The sequence below is a fragment of the Chelonoidis abingdonii genome, chromosome 24 (genome assembly GCF_003597395.2).
Source record: "Chelonoidis abingdonii isolate Lonesome George chromosome 24, CheloAbing_2.0, whole genome shotgun sequence".
NCBI classification, from domain to species: domain Eukaryota; kingdom Metazoa; phylum Chordata; order Testudines; family Testudinidae; genus Chelonoidis; species Chelonoidis abingdonii.
The window spans coordinates 4,484,806-4,506,523 of NC_133792.1; the positions used below are offsets into that span (position 1 = coordinate 4,484,806).

Below are 21,718 nucleotides of genomic sequence, written 5' to 3' on the forward strand. Positions count from 1 at the left end.
TCAGAAGGGAAAATTAATGTGGAGAACAGAAATCAGCAGAGCAGACAACGCAAAAGAAACATAAAACATGAAAAAAGGAGAGATTGTTCTGGGTAGCATTAGGAAAGTCTGTACTATTGAAAGTGCTTTAAATACTGATACATTCGTACCCCCTCTTCCAGCCCCTTGAAACAAATCAAATCATTCTCATGCTTCTGTTGAGTCAGCTTGTATCTGCATTGCAACATTGGGAACACCTAAAATGAACTAAGAAAGCCCTTCACAAAAAATCTTTTCTCTGTGCTTAAACTTGAGTTTTCAGTGGTCTGGTTATCTCTTCACATCATGGCAAGCATTGCTGCTGTGTCTCTTTTTATTTTAGTAGCTTATGTCTGGCAGGCTGCAAGAAGAATGTCAGTGGGCTAGCCCAGACCAGTGCTTGGACCGCAAGAACTGAATGACACCAGTGAGCCTTTCAGGGCCAGCTTTCAGCGTGTTGGTGCCTTAAGTGGAGAAGAAAAGAGAGGATGTTCCTCCTGGGTCAAGAGAGCAAAAAATCCCAGCAGTGTAGGAATTTCAGAATCCAAGTGCTGCACCATAAACACCATCTGTGGCGAACTCTGGAACACAAGCTGTCGTGTAGGCCATGGAGTGAAAGCAATGAAATGTCACCTTGTGCTTGTGTCTGTCTTGTTTCACATCCCCCTTCCTTCTCCGTGTTCTCTCTCTCTCTCTCTTTCGTCGCTCCCTGTTTCATTCCTTTTCTCTGACCTCCACTCATTGCATCCTTGTGTGCTGTTTCCCATTTTGCCCTCCTCTTCGGCTCTTCCCTCAGCCACCTTTTTCCTTCATTCCTTTACACTCCCAGGAATGAGTCCAAACACACATTCTCATTCATGGTGACCGTCGGCTGTGCAGAATTGCATGGTGACTGTTGGCTGTGCAGAATTGCATGGTGACTCTGAATGCCAGACAGTGCTCTAGGTGAAGAGCTCTGTGGAGACCTGGTTCATTACCAGTTAGTCTCTTACCTTCCTTCTGTTCCTTCTTCCCATAAGTGTGGTGTGAGAAATGTGAGACAAGCGGCAGTGTCGTTAGTGTGCTGTGCTCATCACATGAGCCACTGATACAAAGCCCTTGAGAAGTAACTGGCACCTTCTCTGGGTAGAGCTCCTGATGCAGCTTTTCCAACAGGCACTGAAAATTAAAGGCACAACCCCAGCTGCCAGACAACGGCTGTGCGAGGAAGGGATGGAGGGAGAGAAGTGGTGCCCAGAGATGTGCCCTTGGAGGTGCGGAAGAGTCAGGGTGTGACATGGGGGCAGTGGGAATTCAGCTTCGCAGGCTAAGGCATCATGCTAGTCTCTGTTCGTGGTGTAAAAATCTTTTGGGGGTCTTGAGGCTGTCAGCTTAAGATTAGCCCAACATTTCGATTTTTGTTGAAACCAGCTTTTGTACCTTGAGAGTGCCTGAAAGGTTTCCGTGGCGCTTTTAAAGTATTGTCCAGTGGAAACAGCAAAACTCTCCTCTGCAGCCCAAACAGACTGCACTGAGAGCCTGGAAATGACCTGGATCTTGCTGGCTTTCATCATCTGAGATGAGAGAGGTGCCGAAAGAAATCAAACCACCTGAGTAGTGAGAAGGGAATTTGGCTTGTTGGGATTCACTCACCGTTAACCGTTTACAGGCCAGTTTGGAGCCAGGGCTTGGCCCCGCCGAAGAAGGAGCCTGACCTGTGTTGTTCATTCATTTCAAACTGGTTTTTACATCCTGAAAACCTCCCTTTTGAGAATTCTCAGAGCCCAAAAATTGTTTGTGATTAACTTCCTGTAACTGGGTCAGTCAGCGAGGTCAGGTCCTTTGGACCTGTGAGGGGAAGAAAGCGACAGTCCGACAATCACACATGCATTTACCATGTGTTTGATAGCAGAGACACACACACCAAAGGCAGGGCACTGGACTGGGACTCAGGAGACCTAGGTTCCCAGGTCCACTGCTGACCTGTTGTGTGACCTTGGACAAGTCATTGCCCCTCTTTGGCTCTCCTGTTTCTTTTCCCATCCTTTGTGTTGTCTGGTTAGACAAGCTCCTTGGGGAAGTGCCCAGTCGAATGCTGCCTTGATCTTGCTTGGGGCTGGTGGGCTCCTCCATAACACCAATAATAACTCAGCAGCGCAGGTGGGCATGGAAGCAGGCCAGGGATGTATGAATGCCATGCCACTTCTGTAGAGGAAACCAAGGCTCTGTACTTGGTCCTGGCCCCAAAGATCCCCTACCCCGCAGTCCAGCCAGGATGGAGGCCCCAGCATGGCAGCATCAGCAGCTCTCTGATTTTCCAGGTGAATACAAGCAGCTGGTTGCTTTGGGGCTGCTCTCAGCATGACCAGGCTACAGAGAACCCAGAGTTGATGGATGCGCTGACTGTTCAGCCTTCCCATGCAGCAGGCTGTGCTGGGAATGGCTGTGCTTGGTGGGGATAACATGAGGGAGGTGTGATGCTGAGACATAGGAGCATTGTAAAGATTGCACCATCTAAGTGTATTAACAGTGAGGGTGTTTAGTCATTGGAACACATTCCCAAGGGACGTGGTGGCTTCTCCCTCTCTTCCTGTCTTCGAGACCAGGTACCTTTGTGTTCTGGAGGGTGCTTTAGTCGGACCCAAGTTACTGGGCTCAGTACAGGGGTAACTGGGTGAAAGGTAAAGAACTGTGTTACACAGGGCTTAGATTAGAGGTTCTGATTGTCCCTGTGACCTTACACTCAGTGAATCAATGAAAAGGGAGGTGTGCCTAAAGAGTGGCCCGTAGATTGTTGCAGACGGTGGTGTTTTCTGCGAGATCTAGCCCGTATAGCCAGAGGCGATACCGTGCTGCTAGGCTGTGGGAAGGAATGCTTGGAAAGGAGTGGAGCTCGGATTTGAGTTTGGCCCTGGGAGCATGACAGAGTGAGGCCACGCAGAATTATGTTGAATTGAACTCCTTTGGCTCTGCTACCCTTCTGGGCCAGATTAGCTGCTGGGTGGAGTGCACAGTTTTCATTTTGACCTACAAAAGCCTTCCTGGCCCTCAGGGCAGTGTCTCCCAAAGGTGGGGCCTGACAAGGGTCTATCATTTCCTGGGCCCCTACGTGTGCCCAAAAGCTCTCCCACCTCCCTCCCGTGTTTGCACTTCTCTGGGCTGGGGAAGCAGGTGGCAGTGTGGGGAGCAGCATTCAGGCAGGAGCAGCGTGAAGGAAGTGCCTGGAGCCAGTTAGTGGGCAGGAGGGTGCGGGACTGGGAGAGCCAAGTAGGGGGCTTGGGATGGAGCTGGGAAGGGGAGGGAAAAGGAGGGAGGTGGAGTTAATACAAATTCAATATTGCTGTTGCACAGTTACAGGATTTTTTAAAAAGTGTGTGTGTGTGTGTGTGTGTGTGTGTGTGTGTGTGTGTGTAAATAAAAAAATAAAGCACCCTCTGTGTGTGTGTGTGTGTGATCTGTGTGTGTGTGTGTTAAGTATCCACTTGTGTCGTGATGTTAATCTGTCATTAATTCATATCTGTGGTAGAGTAGACTAAGTTAAAATCTAAAGTAATACAAATGTTATCCCTCCTGCTAGGACAATTTAACATGCAAAAGTATGGTACTTAAGCTAGATATAAAGGTAGAAGTGTGTGTGTGTGTGTGTGTGTGTGTGTGCGTGCGTCCGTCCGTCCGTCCGTCCGTCCGTCCGTCCTTCTCAAAGGCTCTGTAGGACCACTCTAGGAACCAGTGGAGAGTCTTCTCCATTGACTGGAATGGACAGCCTTTGTGCATCATCAAGCAATAGAAATGCTTTAAACAGTCAGCAGTACTCTGTACCGTATGCTGCACTGTGTATTGCATCCATCCATACCCTCCCCATAGTGCTACCAATCTATCCATTGTCAACTGACCTTGGCCCACTGCAGATCAAAGCCCTCTTTGGCATGGCATGTCTTTATCATGTTAAAATATTTAGCAGGAAACCTGCCGTGCTTGGCCAGTGAAGTTTGGCAAGAAAGGCCCCGTTACTCACATCTAGCTCCCCAAGGCTGACCACCTCAGGGATTGCACCCCTGAGAGCGTCACGCACTGATGCAATGATTTACAGTTTTCTGAACATGGGACAGAGGCCAGTTCACAAACTCTTTTGAGTGACTGAATAACACTGTAATGGATTCTTCTCCCTCCACAGATGCTCAACACGCAAACGTTCCCCACTAGTGGCAGTACTGCCAAGCCTGCAGCTGTAGCAGGCTGCCGCGGATAGCTTGAAATATCCAATGCTCCTGCACCGGGATGTGGAGTACTCCCAGCTTTAGGCTGTCTGAGAGCTAGTTGGGAATTTGGGATACCTGCTCCTTTTTATCACAGTCAGGTCTTGAGGGGAGGAGAAAGTGTGAAAGATGCCCCTTGTCATAGGGAACTTCCACCCAGTATTCCCATGAACCCCCACAAACATACACTGGTTTTGGATACAAGACTTGTTACCTACCCAAGTGCTTCCTCCAAGTGTAATTTAACTCTGCTCCCGCTTCCCTGAGCCTGAGAGGCCTAGGAGTTTAGAGAAAGAGTTGGAGGAAGATGCACACTGAATCTTCGGGTTTGCAGCCAGGGTCTCCCAGTCAAAAGGACTTGTAAGGGGCCCCAGGTTTTCTTGTGCTGGCACTGGCCACTGTTGTCGAGCCCCATTACTGTATAGCTAGCATTACAGTGTATCTTAAAAAAACTGCGAACATTTCAAAATAGGAATTCCTCAGACTTTGAAAGCACCAGATCCTTAGTCCAGGAAAGCTTGCTGAGACAAAATACAGTGCTGTACATGTCATAATTTCCTACAAATGGAGAGTCATGCCCTGAAGCAGCTAACACTGGAGGTATGGTATAGGAGTAAGGATAAATGAACTGAAGAGGATGCAGCAAGGTCTGTGCCAGTCTCAATGTCTAAATCTCTTTCTTTTTTGCAGAAACCGCAAGTCCCCTGATTTCAAATCCTTTCCCGCTTTTACAAAGTAAGTGTGATGGATGTTTTTGGTGCACCTAGGGGGTGTCTCCACCCAGCCTTGGTGGTTGTCCTGTCCTGTTAGCATTTTTAATGAATAATTGTTTTTTATTACTGGTCTGTCTGCCAAAATATTAAAAGCATCACTTCTGTCTGTGTCTCTTAAGGATTTACATGAGATAGAAACGAACCCAGGGTTGTGAGGGGACAGTCAGTGCTGTGTGTCACTTTGGATCACTTCCAACATTTGAGTGTCGGGTTTTATCAAACACAGCAAAAACGCATGTTCTAACAGAGCTAGGTTTGAAGTTTAAAAATGAACTCATTTTGAGTTACATGTATATGCAGGAAAATGTCTCATAATGGCTCAGCACACTGCGCTATTAGTGATGTAAGTATGGGCACTGTGCCACTGGCCGTCTCTTTGGTAGTGGGTCAGTATTTAATGTACCAGGATTTGGGTTGCTCACTTTTTAACCTGGACTCTTAGGAATGATGAAGCTGTATATTCCAGAATAGACAGCAGCATTTCATCCACATGCATGATTAAGGTCCATTCAGTCATTCCTGCATCCCATGTGCGCACACACAATCTTTTCCTTAGATTTTAGCATGCACTTCATCAAGCATGCCCGAATTTTAAGGCATTGGTTGATAAGGAGCCTTCCTGGTCTCTCTGCTTGTCTGGAAAGCTCTGGTTCAGTTTCAGATAAGTAAAAAGAAAGACCTGGCATTTTTACATGGCCAGAATTTAGACCAGGGATAGGCAACCTATGGCATGTGTGCCAAAGACAGCACACGAGCTATTTTTCAGTGGCATTCACTGCCCAGGTCTTGGCCACCGGTCTGGTGGGCTCTGCATTTTAATTTAATTTTAAATGAAGCTTCTTAAACATTTTAAAAACCTTATTTACTTTACATGCAACAATAGTTTAGTTATATATTATACACTTACAGAAAGAGACCTAAAAATGTTAAAATGTATTACTGGCTCGTGAAACCTTAAATTAAAGTGAATAAATGAAGACTCAGCACAGCACTTCTGAAAGGTTGCCGACCCCTGATTTAGATCTACAGTCCTTCAAAACACAATTTGTCTCATTGTCTCCACTTGACCTGAACTCTGCAACCAGAGAAAGAATGAAATAAAGGGCTGGCCTTTGACAGGATTATGTTGTCCTACGGTGATCCATAATCTATATCTCTTTGGGATTATGTAGGGTAGCAGATCCAATTTCATAGAAAGCTATTGGGCTACTATTTAGCTGAGCCTGTCTTTGGGGACAGTCTGATTTTGGAGAGTCTATAAGTAGGCAAAAGCTTGTTTTCATTTTAAAAGCTTTAAGCAGTTGAGATGTATTTGAATGTGCAGGCAGCTTGCTAGGGCTGGACATCTGTTGTGATAACATTTCTCTAAGGGCCACGGGACAGTCTTTCTGTTTCGCGCTCTCTCTCACTCCCATTCACACGGGTGGAAGATGGGCACTGAGGATCATTTTAGGGCTAATGCAGGCTGCTTCCTGGCCATCAGCTGAGGCAGCTCTTGTGAATTCTGTCCGTAAGACTGGGGAGAGAAGGGCAGTGCATTGAGAGATGGTGTGGTCTGGTGAACCGATCTCTCAAGCTTATCCTTATTTTATTCTAAATGAGTAAGTAGCACAGGAGTAGGGAAAGGAGTGATTTGAAGGAGAAGAAGTTTGCACGAGTAGCAGGGCCAGCGAGGTTGTTGCAGGCCTAAGGGGCAATGTGCGAGGCAGTATTTGAAGGACCCAAAGGGAGCATGAAGATGAGTGGGGTTTGTCAGAACATGGCACAGGCGGAGGAATAGCAAGAGGGGAGGAACGACTGGTAGACAGGACAGAGCTGGACCCAGGAAGGTGAGGTGAGGAGCTGGCATTAGAGGTGTATGGAGAAGCAAAGGAGGGGGAGGTGATTTTGATTCCACAGGGAGCAAAGATGCTAAATTGTTTCCCCCAGTTTAAGGCGGGGTAAGGGGAGACTGTTGATGCCTACCTCACTGCTTTGCGAAGGTTTGTGATCCGTCCCCCTGCAGATTGGCTGTATTTTCCAGTTCCTTCACAGGCCAGGGGAGAGCCATAGAGACCTGCAGCCAAATGGATGTGATAGACTGAGGATTATGAACAATTTCAATCTGAACTGACTCCAAAGGCTGACAAGAAGAGATTTTAAGGGGGTTAAATGATTAAGGGGTTGATTTCTGTGGAGGTGGTGATGCAACCGGAGCAAAGCTTGGGGTTTGGAACAGTGTCATGATTTGTGTTCACATTTCCTTAAGAGACCTCCATGCCACAGGGCAACTGGCTGATGAGTATGTGGGTGTCAGGTCTAGTTATCAGCAGAAACACAAGGGGAAATGGCCCATATATGGGACCCCAGAGTGAGTGTTCCCCAGATATGGGGAACAGGTAAACCCACTCAGGCGAGAGGACTTACTGCAGCAAGGGAAAGGACACCTGAGAGGGGCCCCAGGGCGAGTGGGAAGAAGCGGTGCCATGTCTGTAACAGACTGGGTCATTGCCCAGTCTGTAACCCACTAGTATAGTTAGTGTAGGTGACAAGTCCTCATCTGTGCTGATCCACAGAGGATCTGAGTGGTCACAGACGCCAGCTATGGAGCCTTGGCCTATTAGCTGGTGCTGCAGCAGTTCGTGCTTTTTAGCTCTGGAGGGTCCCCGTGTGTCGACCAAGGAAACGGCTGCTTCACACGTCCACTCAGGAGCAGCATGGCCCCAGAGGGGCATCCTGCATCTCAAACCAGTGGAGTTAACTGTATGCCTCCACCTCAGGAGGGAGGGAGTTACACAGCCAACTCCTCTGGAGCACACGATGCAAGTTTAAGCCACAGTCCAGCAGCTACATGGTCAAGCTCAGGGGCAGATGGAGACAAACGGCTCAGCTCGCTCACAGAAGCTGCAGGCTACCTTTGTACATGGAAATGAGTAGTTGGGAGAATGGAGGGCTCTTTCCTCCCCCACCTCCTGCCTCGGCCAGGGAACAGAGATGGGAAGCTTAGAACCCCTCCCAGGTGTCTGTGAGAGTGCAAATGGGCTGGGGATTCTGCCCTATTTCCCACACAGTGTGTGGACCAAGCTGGCTCCAGTGCAAGGACTCTGAGGCCAGTTGGAATGACGGGAAAACAAGTCTGCTGCCACCCTTTATCGTGTAAACTGGGGTGTCTCCACAGTAGAACCTGATGCTCAACCATTCTGAAGATGGGATAGAGCGAAGAACTGGTCTCTGGAGAGAGAATGAAGGATTGTCCCTCAGAAGAGAAATGGTTTCCTCATACCCACATAGCCTAGCGTGGGGTACTGACACCCTGAGAAGGCATGCCTGAGCTGGGGGGCCCCACCTGACAATGGGGAACCAGAGCCCAGGAGTTACTGCATGGTTAACACCAGCTTTGCAGGGGCCAGACCTGTCTTGATCACAAGGGTGCTGCCTAGAAACCCTAGAGTGAAGCCATGGTGACTGGCACCATAGGGGATGAGGGCTCACTGCCTGCCTGATGCCCCAGCAGACAATCAGAGGAGAAAGTGGTAGGGTCAGGTCCCAGCTTCAACCCAGAAGTTCTGTGATATTGGGGGCATGTGAGGGCGTGTGAAATCTTCCCATACGTACCCATCCAGTTTGGTCAAAGGGGGTGATAGCAGATGCTGGGACCATTCAGCTTGGAGGCAGGGAGATGTGTGACATATTTGGAGCTGCTCTGTAATAACTTCTGAGTACTGTGTTCTGACCTGGTTATGACTGGATGAATACACTGGTATAGTTTAATAGGGGGCTGTTGAGAAAAACAAAGAAGAAGGAAAAGAATGACTCAGCATAAGGCCTGAGAACACGGGAGATCACAAGAACTGTGGCAAGTTTAAAAAAGAACACACTTGAGAGAGGTGTATTGTTCAGGAGAACAAAATTGAGATGCAGGGACCAAGTAGGCATGTCTGAAGAAGTGGATGGTATGCCTGTAGGCAAGATAGAAATGAGTGCAGACTATTGACAATTGTCAAATCCTTCTTTTCTAATTGCATTGTTCCAAGTGCAAAATAAGGAGTCCTCTGGTTTAAGAAGGCTGTCTGATCACTGTACAGCACTGCTCTCAGACCCCGGAAGGTAATGCACCTAGGCCCTCTAACTCAAACAGATCTGCTGGGAAATGAACAGTTACTGTAGCCCAGGGCCCAGTCTAGGAGTGGGAGAATCACAGAATTCCAGCCCAGGAGAGAGAAAGGCACAAAGCCTGGTACTTGAGGGGGTGCATTCGGAGGGGAGAGAGAGGAGGGGACAAGAGGTTCACCTACCACTGAGACCATGACAGGGCCATTTTGGGTAGTCTGGAGGAGTGTAAGGCAAGTGCCAGGTAGGTCACAGAGGTTTCATTAGTCTAGGCAAGAGTTCAGGGCATGACACTTCTGTAGCAGGGCAGAAAGGAAACACTTTAGAGATGTTTGGGAGGAGATCAACAGGAGAGGAGTCAAGAATGATACCCGGGGGTGGGCCTTTCCCAGCAGGGATGGTGAAACAATCTCCTCTGATGGGGAGGTGAGGGATTGAGAGAGAGCTGGAGAGCACTTGGAATCCAAAGGCCAGCAGGAAGGGTGGGGAGTGGAGAGAGACTAGCAAAGGAAAAGAGTTCAGGAGAAATGGGTAGACAACAAAGGGAAGGGATAACTAGGAAAAAGAAGATGCTTTTTAAAAACAGAAAATTCAAGAATTTAAAAAGCGAAATGAGAGGGAAAAAAGAAAGTAGGTGCGGAGTCCAGTGGGATGAGATGAGTTTGGAAGGAGAGATGAAGAGGATAAAGAATTGGAAGAAGGAAATAAGCAAGAAGAGAAACATGCAGCTTTAGGGTGCTGGATTTAGTGTAATTGATTTATGCTCCTTTATTTTGCTGTTCTTCCTAGAAAGATGTCGTGTATCTCTGAGTTTGGGGTAGAGGAGAGGGATGATTTTTTTGAGTGTTTATCTTCAGGACCCAGTAGAATTGGGCAGAACTTGCCACAGAATTTACCCCTTGATACAGAATTGAGCAGCAAAATTTCAACTTCTTAAATTTTATAACACTTTTTTAAAAGTGAAGAAAACTTTCAAAATATGAACCAAATTGAAATTAATGCAGTGCTGTCTTCCTGAGTCTGTCGGCAGCCTGAAACAGACTCTGAGTGTTGTGAATTGTCCCATTCATGTTAATCATATTGACTCTGAAATCTAGGGATAGTTTACAAGTTGCCGTCGTTAACTATTTCACTGCTGATCATTTACTAGAAACTTCCAGTCTGTATGTCTGTCCCACATTCCCAAACAGCTTCCCACTCCACCTCAAGTGCCAAAACCCCTAAATGCCTTGTGTTCAGCTGCCAAAGCCTCCTGCTTTCCCCTAACAACCATTTTGATTTAGTTATAATATTTCCAAACTTCCACACCATCATGAGAATGTGGCGGTAGGATAAAGGGAATGATGTCAAACTAAACGAAGTGCTGAGCTGGAACAGTCTCAGTGTTCCCCTCATTTCAATTGGACAGATGCTCACATAGATTCTGTCTGTTGTTTCTCTGATGTGTGTTTAATCCCTACAATTGTTTTCCGATGCCTCGGCCTCCTAGGTTTCTGTGCAGGGGGCCGTGTTGGTTTTCCCTCTCCCACCGTATGCAGCTCTGTTCTAGTTTCTGTTCTTCGCTATCTTAGAGGGACGACTGCAGAGTTGTAGCCAAGTTAGTTATGCCTGGAAAGTGAGTGTTCTGGACCTTTTGAGATGCTTGCTACTTCCTTTGTGCATATGTAATTTGCAGTGATGTTTCTCAGGAATAGAATGTAAGATCATATTTTTCCCTACAAGTGTAGATAAACATTGGTAGTATATTTTAGCATGGAGTATTACTCTGTGTATGCCTGAGAAAGTCCATAAGAATCATTTATATGCAGAGTATACATTCTGTATCCAAACTACTGTTGAAGTGTAACGTCACAGACTAATGGTGCAGATGTGCTGGCATATATGAAAATAGAGAATTAAATTGCAACACTGACAACATTGCTATACAAGGTGTCTTGATAGCACATCTTGTGATCAATACACAAAGACTAATACTATTGTTAAAACTAAGCAATGGAAAATATACTTGTATGTCAGCTCAGTAAAATTTAAGTTTTCAATTTACTTCTCCTTGTCAGATTGGATATAAATTAGCATTGAGCTCGTTAGTGGTCCAAGTGTGAGTCTGACTAAAGACATAGTTTTAACAGCATTTCCATCTCTCTCCTCTGACAGGCAGATTAGCTGTGATGCTCTGCTCAGGCCCCTGGCGCAGCTCCGTTTGCTTTGCTGCACTCCTGCTCAGACCCTCTGTCCAGCCTAGCAGCTCAGTGTTGCTGTGCCCACTGCCCAGGGCAACCAGCCCTCCTTGTTCTGATCTTGACGGGTGGCCAGAAAGCTGCTTGCCCACACAACATTCCTACTTGTGCCAGCTTCTGGGTAGCAGGATTTGTCACAGCCTGATGCCCTGCTGGGGCTGCCAAGCTCAGACCTCCTGCCTCCAACTCCCTCAGAGCACTGCCTTTCCCTCTGGCCTAGTCTTGCTCAGGAAAGGAGGCAGAGGTTGTAAATGACAGAACTGCTTCTAAAATTAAATTCAGTTAAAGACAAAAAAGACAAAAAAGAAACTAAAAAGAAACCAGGTCTCCAGAAGCAATGGGTTACAGAACTGTGTATTTTGTAAATGTGTACCCGTACTAAAGCCCCAATCTTGCAGACATTTCTGCATATGCTTAACTTCAGTAGTGGTCCCGTTGACTCCTAGGGGACTTCTCCCGGGAGTAAAGTTAAGCACAGGCATCAGTGTGTGCAGATTTAGAGCCTAAGAACATAATTCAGGAAGTCACATGCTTAAGTGCTATCCTGAATCAGGGCCTATTACCTAACTATGGGCTCAATTCTGCAAACCCTTATTTACATGTGTAATCACTGTAAAGTGAGCAGCTCTTCTGACTAATGGTTTGCTGGCTTGGGGTCTCGGGCACAATAGAGTTCCATTATGAAATGTGCGTGTGTGCTATTTCTCCGCACGCTCCGTGTGACTCGTCTGAACTGATCTCTCCCGCACAGAACCTTACACCTGTGGAGCTTGTGGAATCCAGTTTCAGTTTTATAACAATCTGCTGGAGCACATGCAGTCCCATGCAGGTAAGCCAGGCACGTCTGATTTATTTTTAAAGACTTCAGATAAAGCAGAGAATTAAATTCTGCACTGATTCCTCACACTGACCCAGATGTGTGTCCATGTGCCAGTAATTCTACCTCTTATCTGCAGAAAAAAGCAAGAGACCAGGGAGCACAAGGCAATGCCTACAGGAATGCCAGGCTCTTCGATATCTGGTTGTGTTTGTACCTGAGATCACTTTTCAAAGGAAGGTTGAAAGCATGCATGGCATTTGTGCAGAGCATATCAAATTAAATCGCTCCTGTCTCATTTATCCCTACAATATCCAGGTACTAATCAGTCACCTCTCCTATTGGGGTCAGAATTCCCTGGCAGATGAAATGCCTTGTCCTCTCAAGGTAGTTATCCTAAAACTGTGAGACGGCTTTTGTCCCACAGATCCTGTCACAACTTTGTATTGACTAGAGCTCTGTGGGTGATGGAAAGTCTATTTCACGAAGGTTTGAACGATTTCCACATTTAACTTCATTCCTATAGAAACAAACCGTGAAATTTCTACTTTCTCCATCAAAGACAATTCTAGGAAAAAATCCGTTTGGAGTCAATCAAACTGTTTAAAAAAATCAAAAAGGGACACATTTTGACATTGTCCAGATTTCCCCTCCAAAAAACCATTTGGGTGAAATTGACACTTTCACGAAGTGTTCCACCTTTGAAACTGCATTCTCCAACAGAAAAGCCTTTCTACGTTTTTCGACCAGCTCTAGTATTTACCTTGTGTGTTTGCCCTGGGAGAATCTCCATCTCTCCTTGCACTTGTAAGCACATAGTGATTGCCATGACTCTGGGGAGAATCCCTGACTGATAGATGGGGTGGGAAGGGATAGGAGAGATGAGGGGCAGGCAGGAACATGTGCAGTGAGGGAGGAATGTCAGTCTGAAGGCCACATGTGAGTAAGTGTTTCAGAAAAATGATCATCTGCAGGCTCTTTCTCTTCACTCCATCACATGTTCTGCACTAATAAATGCACAGACCTCGTTTCTGTATGTTTTGCGGCATGTGCGTTATTAGCTTAGGATACAGTTATGTTAACAGGAAGCTCCCTTAAACGTTATTTTTATTCTTACTGAGCTGTGCCCTCTTTCACCTCATCCTGCTCTCCAGATACTTATAAATCACAGTGATCTGATTGGCTGCAGCCCTCAAAATGTCCCTTCCCCATGTCCACAGAAAATATAATACCCTCCCTGCCTATCACCTAACTTCACCCTTGTCTGACACCTGTCCCTTGCACCTCCTTTCTGCCTATCTTGGATCTTCATGTGGTGCCTATCGCACTGTGGTTCGTTAGCTCCCCCAGCCCCCCCAAGGGAGAGTTCGTCTTCCCTCCCATTTCCCACTAAGAGTAATAATGGCTTGGTATGAATTACTTTGTATTTTTTATCTGGATTTAAGTGGGGAAAAGGCAAGAAGGGTGCCATTGCTAAAGGCAGCTTTATTTATTGGGGTGGCAGATTCTGAAGGTGGTAACCAGCCAGAGTAATGATTGAAACAATGTAATGACCACAGTTACTGAGAGAGACCCCGTAGTCGCGCATTCAGTGCAGAGTTCTGTATAACTGAGAAATGCAGTTGCAGGTGAGTGTCTGTACTGTCCCCCTGCGCTCTCAGTGGCAGGGGCTTTTCGGCATACAGTTGAACAAATTAACTGCATAATCAGTGGCACACAGCACGGCTTGTATCCCTTCCCCAGTTGGACTGAGGACTCTGGCGTAACTGTGGATTGTCGAGTACAGTATAACTGTGCCCCTAGTAGTAGCGTATTGCCCTGAGGCATGAGAGATCTGGTATAATGGCACATTGGATGCATTTGTTGCCGTGCAGAAATCCAGTTTAACTTTCATAACATTTGTAGTAAATGTCTAATCTCTTTCCACTCCAAATGAGGAGTCCATTGGTCCCTCCTGCGTAAGTGACTGAAGTCCAGGAACGTGCTGCTAGCCCTAAGGAGTGAGAGCAGGGGCTTGTTGGCACTTCAGTGATTCTGGAGGCTAAAAGGGTAATTAGGGAAGATTATAGCTACACAATGGGAGGAAGTGATTAGAATGTAAATTGGAGGCTGAGGTGCAGCACTAGAATGGCAGAACACAAGGCAAAGGAATTTGTTCTGTAATTACACAGTACAATATCCAGCTTTCACTCCCTTTAGGGTACTTTGTTCAGGTCGAGTGCTACCATATAATGCCTTTTCTGCAATCTAGTGCTAAAAGATAAAAAGGACAACTAGGCTGAACCTGGATTAAAGGATTGGAGGCATGAAGAGAAATTAAAGAACCATGATCTATATAGTTCACAACCTGACTGATAAGGAGGATGAAACTGAAATGCACAAATCTTATTCACTCGGCATTGAACGCCAATGGATAATTGCACATAATAAATCCTCTAGTATTATGAAATAGATAAAGGAAATCACGTTTTTTCCCTGCCAAGACCAGAAGAAGGCTGACATGTGAATGGGCCTTAATGGAACAAAGTTAATAGCAGGCATGAGGCATGTCTCGTTAACCTACCAGTACATGTGCAGAGTTAATGCCATTTCTGATGTTTACTATGGAGCAGTTAGAATAGAAAAACTTTGGGAAGAATCAGTCATTTCTGATTCCTAGTTTATCATGTGGGGACACCTGCTTCTACTTTCTCCCCAATCCCCTCTAGGGACCTGATGTATTAGTAATGTTTCCTCCAGCTGATTGCTGTCTTGGAGCGTGGCACTGGGCCCTGCAAACACTTAGCAGTCCATTCTGGACACACCATGTAAAGCTTTGCGTCCCTCAGACATGTCGAGAGACCCATGACATGCCCACACAAACATGACATGCCCTGTTATACTTGATCTTCTGCTGCAGAATAGCAGCTTAGTTAGCCAGGTTGTGTTCAGGTTTCATGCATTTCCTGTATCGCCTTTAAATGACTTCCGGTGGGATGTTGGTCCAGTGTGTTGCCAATGCAGCACCCAAACAAGGTGTCTCTCTCCCAGCTTCCAAACTCAAAATTTTCTTTTTTGTCAGGCTGCTCCTTCTCCCATTAGCTCACTGGAGGCTTGTGATTGTCCAGTGGACTGCTTGTCCAGATCAACCCATGCAGAAGCCTCCCTATTGGCCACAGCAGAGGTTTTTAGTTCCTTCAGTCCCTGACTCCAGGCATACTGCTGTAGGTCATGCCTCCTTGGTATGGCTTCTGTCCCCCTCTCACGTTGGTTGGCCCACTTAGAGATTGATGAGCCAGCCGGCTACACAGTCACATGAGGCTCTCTTTGCTCATGCAGTAGCCTGTGCATTAATATCCAGAGGTCTCAGATTAGCTCCCTACTGCTGATGACCCACCCAGCGGCATGGTGTTACACCGTGGCAGCCATCTTAGCTGTAATACTTTTGGTAGGGACTCAGACAGGGGCTATAGGAGCTGGGAAACCCAAGCGGAAATTACATGAGGATTGGTTGTTTTCAAGCCTTATGATAATATTGTTCTCTACTGTGGGTAGTATATTTATTAAATGCAACAGAAAATGTAATAAATTGGTGTCATACTAATTAAGGAAAACAAAAATAAATGTTGGAGAGTCGGCATTTCTTGTAGCCCCACAATCCATCCTGGCACATGGCTGGCATTGTGTGTGTCTCTCCCTTAATATCGTGGGGAAATGCTCTTCTTACGCCTCTGATTAACTCCTTCTTGTTTATGCCCCACAGCTGACAATGAGAACAATATTGCCTCTAACCAACCCAGATCACCTCTGACTGTTGTGGAAGAAAAATGGAAACCACAGCTCCAAAGAAACAATGCCAATAATAGTATGTAGCCACGTTTTCTCATTACATTTCCCTGTAGGCCTTGGACCAATGGCTCTGTACCTGGGGGGGTCACAGCAATGGTTCAGGCAGGGTGAAGCCCATGTCCCGCACCTGTTGGGAGTACTTCTCTCATGTATTTTTTCTCAGCTAGTCACACCAGATCTCAAGTGCCAGTAGCACCCTATAAACTATTGTACTCATTCCCACTAAAGCACCTTTGAAATCTGTGTAGAGGCTATCTGGAAACTCCAGGGGAGGTGATAGAAAGGTAGTCATGGTAGGGAAAAAGGCTGAGAGAGAGCTTCTGTCTCCGAACTCATTAACAAGACTAGCCTTGCTGGGAGTTGTAACTTCTGGTCTGAATTTGGATTTCCTTGCCATAGGGAAAGAGATCATTGCCCTACGCATCACCAGAGAGTTACTGGCAGCCAACAAGGTTCTAGCTCAACCACTGATTCGCTACCGGACTTTGGGCAAGTCACATGATCTTGTGTTTCAGTCACAAACCATGTGGGAAATGTGGTATTTTTAAAAAAAATAAAAGCAGCAGTGATACAATACCTCAGCTGAGCTTCCCTGCAGAAACAAGATGCATTAAAACCCTAATATTTTGCATCCTGTGATGTGTCCAAAAATGGCAGAAACAACAATAAAGCCCAGCAGCCGTCACGAAAACTAGACTAGAGCTGGGGAAGGAGAAAGAAAACCTTAAACTGTACAGGCCTGAACAACCAGAATATTTGACCAAAAAACCCAGACTTCTTGTGCATACAAAACTGAGGTAGATCCAGCTCTTATTAAAATAATGTGATGCTAATGTGAGTCCTGAATTCTAAATAGAAGAAGAATGGAAAGGCCAACCTAGCACACTAAGACATACCAGGTGAATCGAAGATCTAACTGCTAACTCTGATGCACTGTAAACCAGTACCATCCTTGATTATAACTTAATTAGACAACTCCTAAATCAGTGCCACAGAGAGTTCTCTGGGGAGGGACAGAGGACAGCTGCCCAAGGCCATGATGACAGTGAATCCTGCATAATCCACTTTTGCTGTGCTTCTGTTACTGAATCAGGGAAAACATACTGATAAGCTCCTCTCTGCTGTAAGCAAGAGAAAAAGTCCGTCATTGGATCAGCAGGGACAGCCTGAATCTAGAAGCACTTTGGTATAGGGGCCCACTGGAAATCCTAGGTTCAGGAATAGATCGATACCTGCCATACTCTGGGCAAGTGCTTCCTGGTTGGGTCACTCGCAGAGGAGAAATTCTGGCCTTGTTGTTCCTGTTCCTTGGGTAGAAAGAATGATCTTGACAAGTTTCCTTCTTCTTTCTGTTTTTCTGCAGCATCTGCAAGTGGTTCGGTGGCAAACAGTGCGATCCCGGAGAAGGAGCGGCAGAACATTGCTGAAAGGCTGCTGCGGGTGATGTGCACCGACCTTGGAGCTTTGAGTGTGGTGAGCGGGAAGGAATTCATCAAGCTGGCACAGACCTTGGTGGATAGTGGTGCTCGCTACGGTGCTTTCTCTGTCACAGAAATCCTTGGCAACTTCAACACACTGGCGCTGAAGCATTTGCCTCGGATGTACAACCAAGTGAAAGTGAAAGTCACCTGTGCCCTGGGCAGCAATGCCTGCCTAGGCATAGGTGTCACTTGCCATTCTCAGAGCGTTGGCCCTGATTCCTGCTACATCCTGACAGCTTATCAGGTTGAAGGCAACCACATCAAGAGTTATGTCCTGGGAATTAAGGGGGTGGACATCCGAGATAATGGTGATTTTATCCACCACTGGGTGCAGAACGTGATGTCTGAGTTTGTGATGTCGGAAATCAGGACAGTGTACGTCACAGACTGCAAAGTCAACTCCTCTGCGTTCTCCAAGGCAGGCATGTGCTTGCGTTGTTCGGCCTGTGCCTTGAACTCAGTCGTGCAGAGTGTGTTGAGTAAGCGAACACTACAGGCTCGCAACATGCACGAAGTCATCGAGCTCCTGAATGTCTGTGAAGATTTGGCAGGATCCACGGGCCTCTCAAAGGAGACCTTTGGCTCTCTGGAAGAGACGTCTCCCCCACCGTGCTGGAACTCAGTGACTGACTCCCTCCTGCTTGTCCACGAGCGTTATGAGCAGATATGTGAGTTCTACAGCAGAGCCAAGAAGATGAACCTCATCCAAAACCTGAACAAGCATCTTCTCAGCAACCTGGCTGCCATTTTGGCCCCAGTGAAACAAGCAGTTATTGAACTGAGCAATGAGAGCCGGCCCACCCTGCAGCTGGTACTGCCCACCTATGTGAAACTGGAGAAACTGTTCACTTCCAAAGCCAATGATGCTGGCATAGTCAGCAAGCTTTGCCACCTCTTCCTAGAGGCACTGAAGGAGAACTTCAAAGTTCACTCTGCACACAAAGTAGCCATGATCTTGGACCCTCAGCAGAAGCTGCGGCCAGTCCCACCATACCAGCATGAAGAGATCATTGGCAAGGTCTGTGAATTGATCAATGAAGTGAAAGAGTCCTGGGCAGAAGAACCAGAATTTGAACCTTCTACCAAGAAACCACGGGCAGCAGGTGAGGCCCCGCCAGCTCAGGAGGAAGAGCAGTTTGGAAAAAATGAAGTCTACGATTATTTGCAAGAACCCCTCTTCCAGGCCACCCCTGATCTATTTCAGTACTGGTCATGTGTTACCCAAAAGCATACGAAACTAGCCAAGTTGGCCTTTTGGCTCTTAGCAGTGCCTGCTGTCGGTGCCAGAAGTGAATGTGTAAATATGTGTGAGCAGGCCCTCTTAATCAAAAGGAGGCGGCTGCTCAGTCCAGAAGACATGAACAAACTCATGTTTTTGAAGTCCAACATGCTTTAAAACTGTCTTTTAATTAAAAAAAAATTAAAACACTGTTCCAAACAAAGAAAAGAATTTAAGTTCTAAACACTGTGGACCTCATTATGAAAGCCCCTGGAAACCAAGTGCTTATATATGTGTGTGTATGATTTTATATATATATATGTGGGTGTGTGTATACACACACACACACACACACACACATATATATAAAATATAATATAAAAATAAGTTTCAGAGGGAAGCCGAGCATGTATCAGACACAGCCCTCTGCCAGGAACGTGCTCCTTTCCGTTAGCTAGCATGTGGACTTGACAGACTTTCTAATGTTTTCAAGTGGGCACACCAATGGGAGGCTGACATTCTAAAATCTTCAGGCAGCTGCGATCTAAAGTGACTTGAAGTTTCTTTTATTTCTGCTCCACCACCACCCCCTTGTCCCCTGGGCCACTTTGCCATGGATAATCAAACAACATTGACTAGACCGGTTCTCCACTGGGCTTTGCTCCTCTGAAGAACTGTACACCTTGAGGGCATTCGTTTGTAGCCTTCTTAACATACGTTGCGTGTTATGAAGGCCGCTGTGTTTTACAAGCACTAGTATCTCTAGAAATCAGGAAGGGAGACTTTAAGGAAACACATTTTTTTGCATTTTAATATAAGAAAAAAAATTATACTCTTCTGTCTCCACTCCCATTTTTGAGTTTAATGTTTTAGCTAGTGATTTTACTTTTTTGAGTTTGATTTAGAACTGAAAGAAATTATTATGGCAAAAAGGGTCTGTAATTGTTACGTTTTATAGAATTTTTTTTTTTACAAGATCAACTTTTTTCTGAAGTCCCATTGTAAACTAGCTCATCTCACCTGTGCATCTTCTATAGCAGTGGTTCTTAAACTTGTTCATAGAGTAGAACAAATCTTCACGGAGGGATAGTCATGTCAATACCTCCTGTGCCATTGAGAACCAACAACATCCCTGTGGGAACTGCTGCAATTGCTTAAATGGAGAAGTAACATTAGCAAAGTAATGTATTTTTAGTGTCTTTCAATACACTTTAACAGCTAGCCTGGTATGACTGGACAGGTTTCTGTGGACCACCAGCAAGTAAACCACAGGCCACCAGTGGTCCACAGGCTTCAGTTTGAGAGCCTCTGCTATACAACATTTTTGTAAGCCTTCCCCATACACGTGTCAAAACAATCTTCACATGGTCAAGAACAAACCAAGGTGTATGATACATCAGGGGAGCAGAGGTCATCAGTTTTCAAAATGTAGGGTCTGAAGGAAGCTAAGATAAGCGTATGGGCTTCTGAATGTATGTACTCCCACTTGAGTGCAGGGTACCTTCTTGCGTTATTCTGAACGGTTTCCTCTGCTAGCACGAATGTCTTTTAAATACCTATAGTGCATTACACTACTTGCTACACTGCTGAATCATTCTGGCTGGTAAGGTCCTGTGACCTTAAAACTTCATGTTCACTGGCTCGTCAGACATATAGCCCATTACCACCTGCAGTATAGCAGATGGTTATAAAACCCAAGTACCATGAGTCAATTCTGCTGGCAGCACAGGCGAACTCTCTAACGGTATGTCTGTACTGCAAAAAAAAAACTCAGCTGACTTGGGCTCGCAGAGCTTACGCTACAGGGCTAAAAATAGCAGTGTAGATGTTCCACTTTGGGCTGGAGCCCAGACTCTAAGACTTCCTCCACTCGCCGAGTCTGTAAGCCCAGGCTCCAGTCCAAGCAGGAACATCTACACTACTATTTTTAGTCCCGAGGTGTGAACCCGAGTCAGCTGACCGGGCTGTGAAACTCACTACTGCTGGAACTTTTTTGCAGTGTAGACAAATCCTGAATGTCTGCACACAAAGTTGAGTGGCGTCACACCTGACCTCTTAGATCTGGTGTTCTTGGACAAACTGAATTCTCCACCAAAGGGATTTGGATCCCAGTGGCAAAATTAAGTAAATTCCTTTCTTGATGCATCCTCTCACACTTCAAGCAGTTTACTCTCTAGTTGGAATCACTGGTGATGAGACCAGTCTTACAGATTTATGTGCCCAGATGAGTTTCTAGAGCAGTTCAGTTGGTAACATTATCAACTCTGAACTGAAAGGTTGTGGGTTGAAGTTCGTGAGCAGGATGTGGGTCTGTCCTGCGTGCTGACAATGTACTGCTGGGGACAAAGGAGGCTGCTGCACACTCAGAGGTACCATCCACTGAACAGACATTAACCCAAGATTCCTTCTGCCCATCTCTGGTTGCAGTGACAATTAAAGATCCCAAAACACTTGTTAGAAATGGAGGATAAAGCCCAGAGTCCTGGCCAATAAATCTCTCTCCTAGTGGAACAAGTTCCAATGCCCCATGTGAGCACATATCGGTTGCTGTTTGCTTGCAGTCACTTGCACTCCCAGTATCTAGCACTTCCCCTCCAGACACCTAGATTATGAAAGGCAATGAATGAGGTTCTCTGTGGCCTGTATTGCTCAGAGCTGGGAGACAGTAGTGACCCTTACTTGTTCCAGGCACATCTAAGGACAGCCCTGGATATGCAGATATCTTTCCCAACAGATCTCTGCCCCTTCCCGGCTAGGGAGCAGCACCTCATGCAGACTGAATAGGCTGAAGATTGTGTTGGCTTCCTGCCCATGATGCCAGTGCAAAATCATCCATCTTCTAAATGCAATTGTGAGTGTGGTTGTGGAGGTCTTTATTCTAACAATGTTTCTAGTAAGCACAGCTCCAGTGCTGCAGGAATAATACCATTTAAAGAGAACACTCAAGAGCAGGAGACACCCCAAAAATGTATCTTCTTGTGCAATGGACTTTGCAAACAGAGATATTTCTTTGTGGGATTT

At 46.1% G+C, this 21,718-nt stretch overlaps 1 protein-coding gene across 1 annotated transcript in view; it reads left to right on the plus strand.

Moving 5' to 3' along the window:
* ZNF618 (zinc finger protein 618) overlaps positions 1-19,669 on the plus strand; it is a 142,443-nt gene extending 122,774 nt beyond the window's left edge. Inside the window, exons 14-17 of the mRNA XM_032772883.2 lie at positions 4,944-4,988; positions 12,104-12,181; positions 15,912-16,013; positions 17,361-19,669. Coding sequence (XP_032628774.1) covers positions 4,944-4,988; positions 12,104-12,181; positions 15,912-16,013; positions 17,361-18,874 — 1,739 coding nt within the window. The 3' untranslated portion in view covers positions 18,875-19,669. The remainder of the gene's footprint in view (positions 1-4,943; positions 4,989-12,103; positions 12,182-15,911; positions 16,014-17,360) is intronic.
* Positions 19,670-21,718: the final 2,049 nt, after the last annotated feature.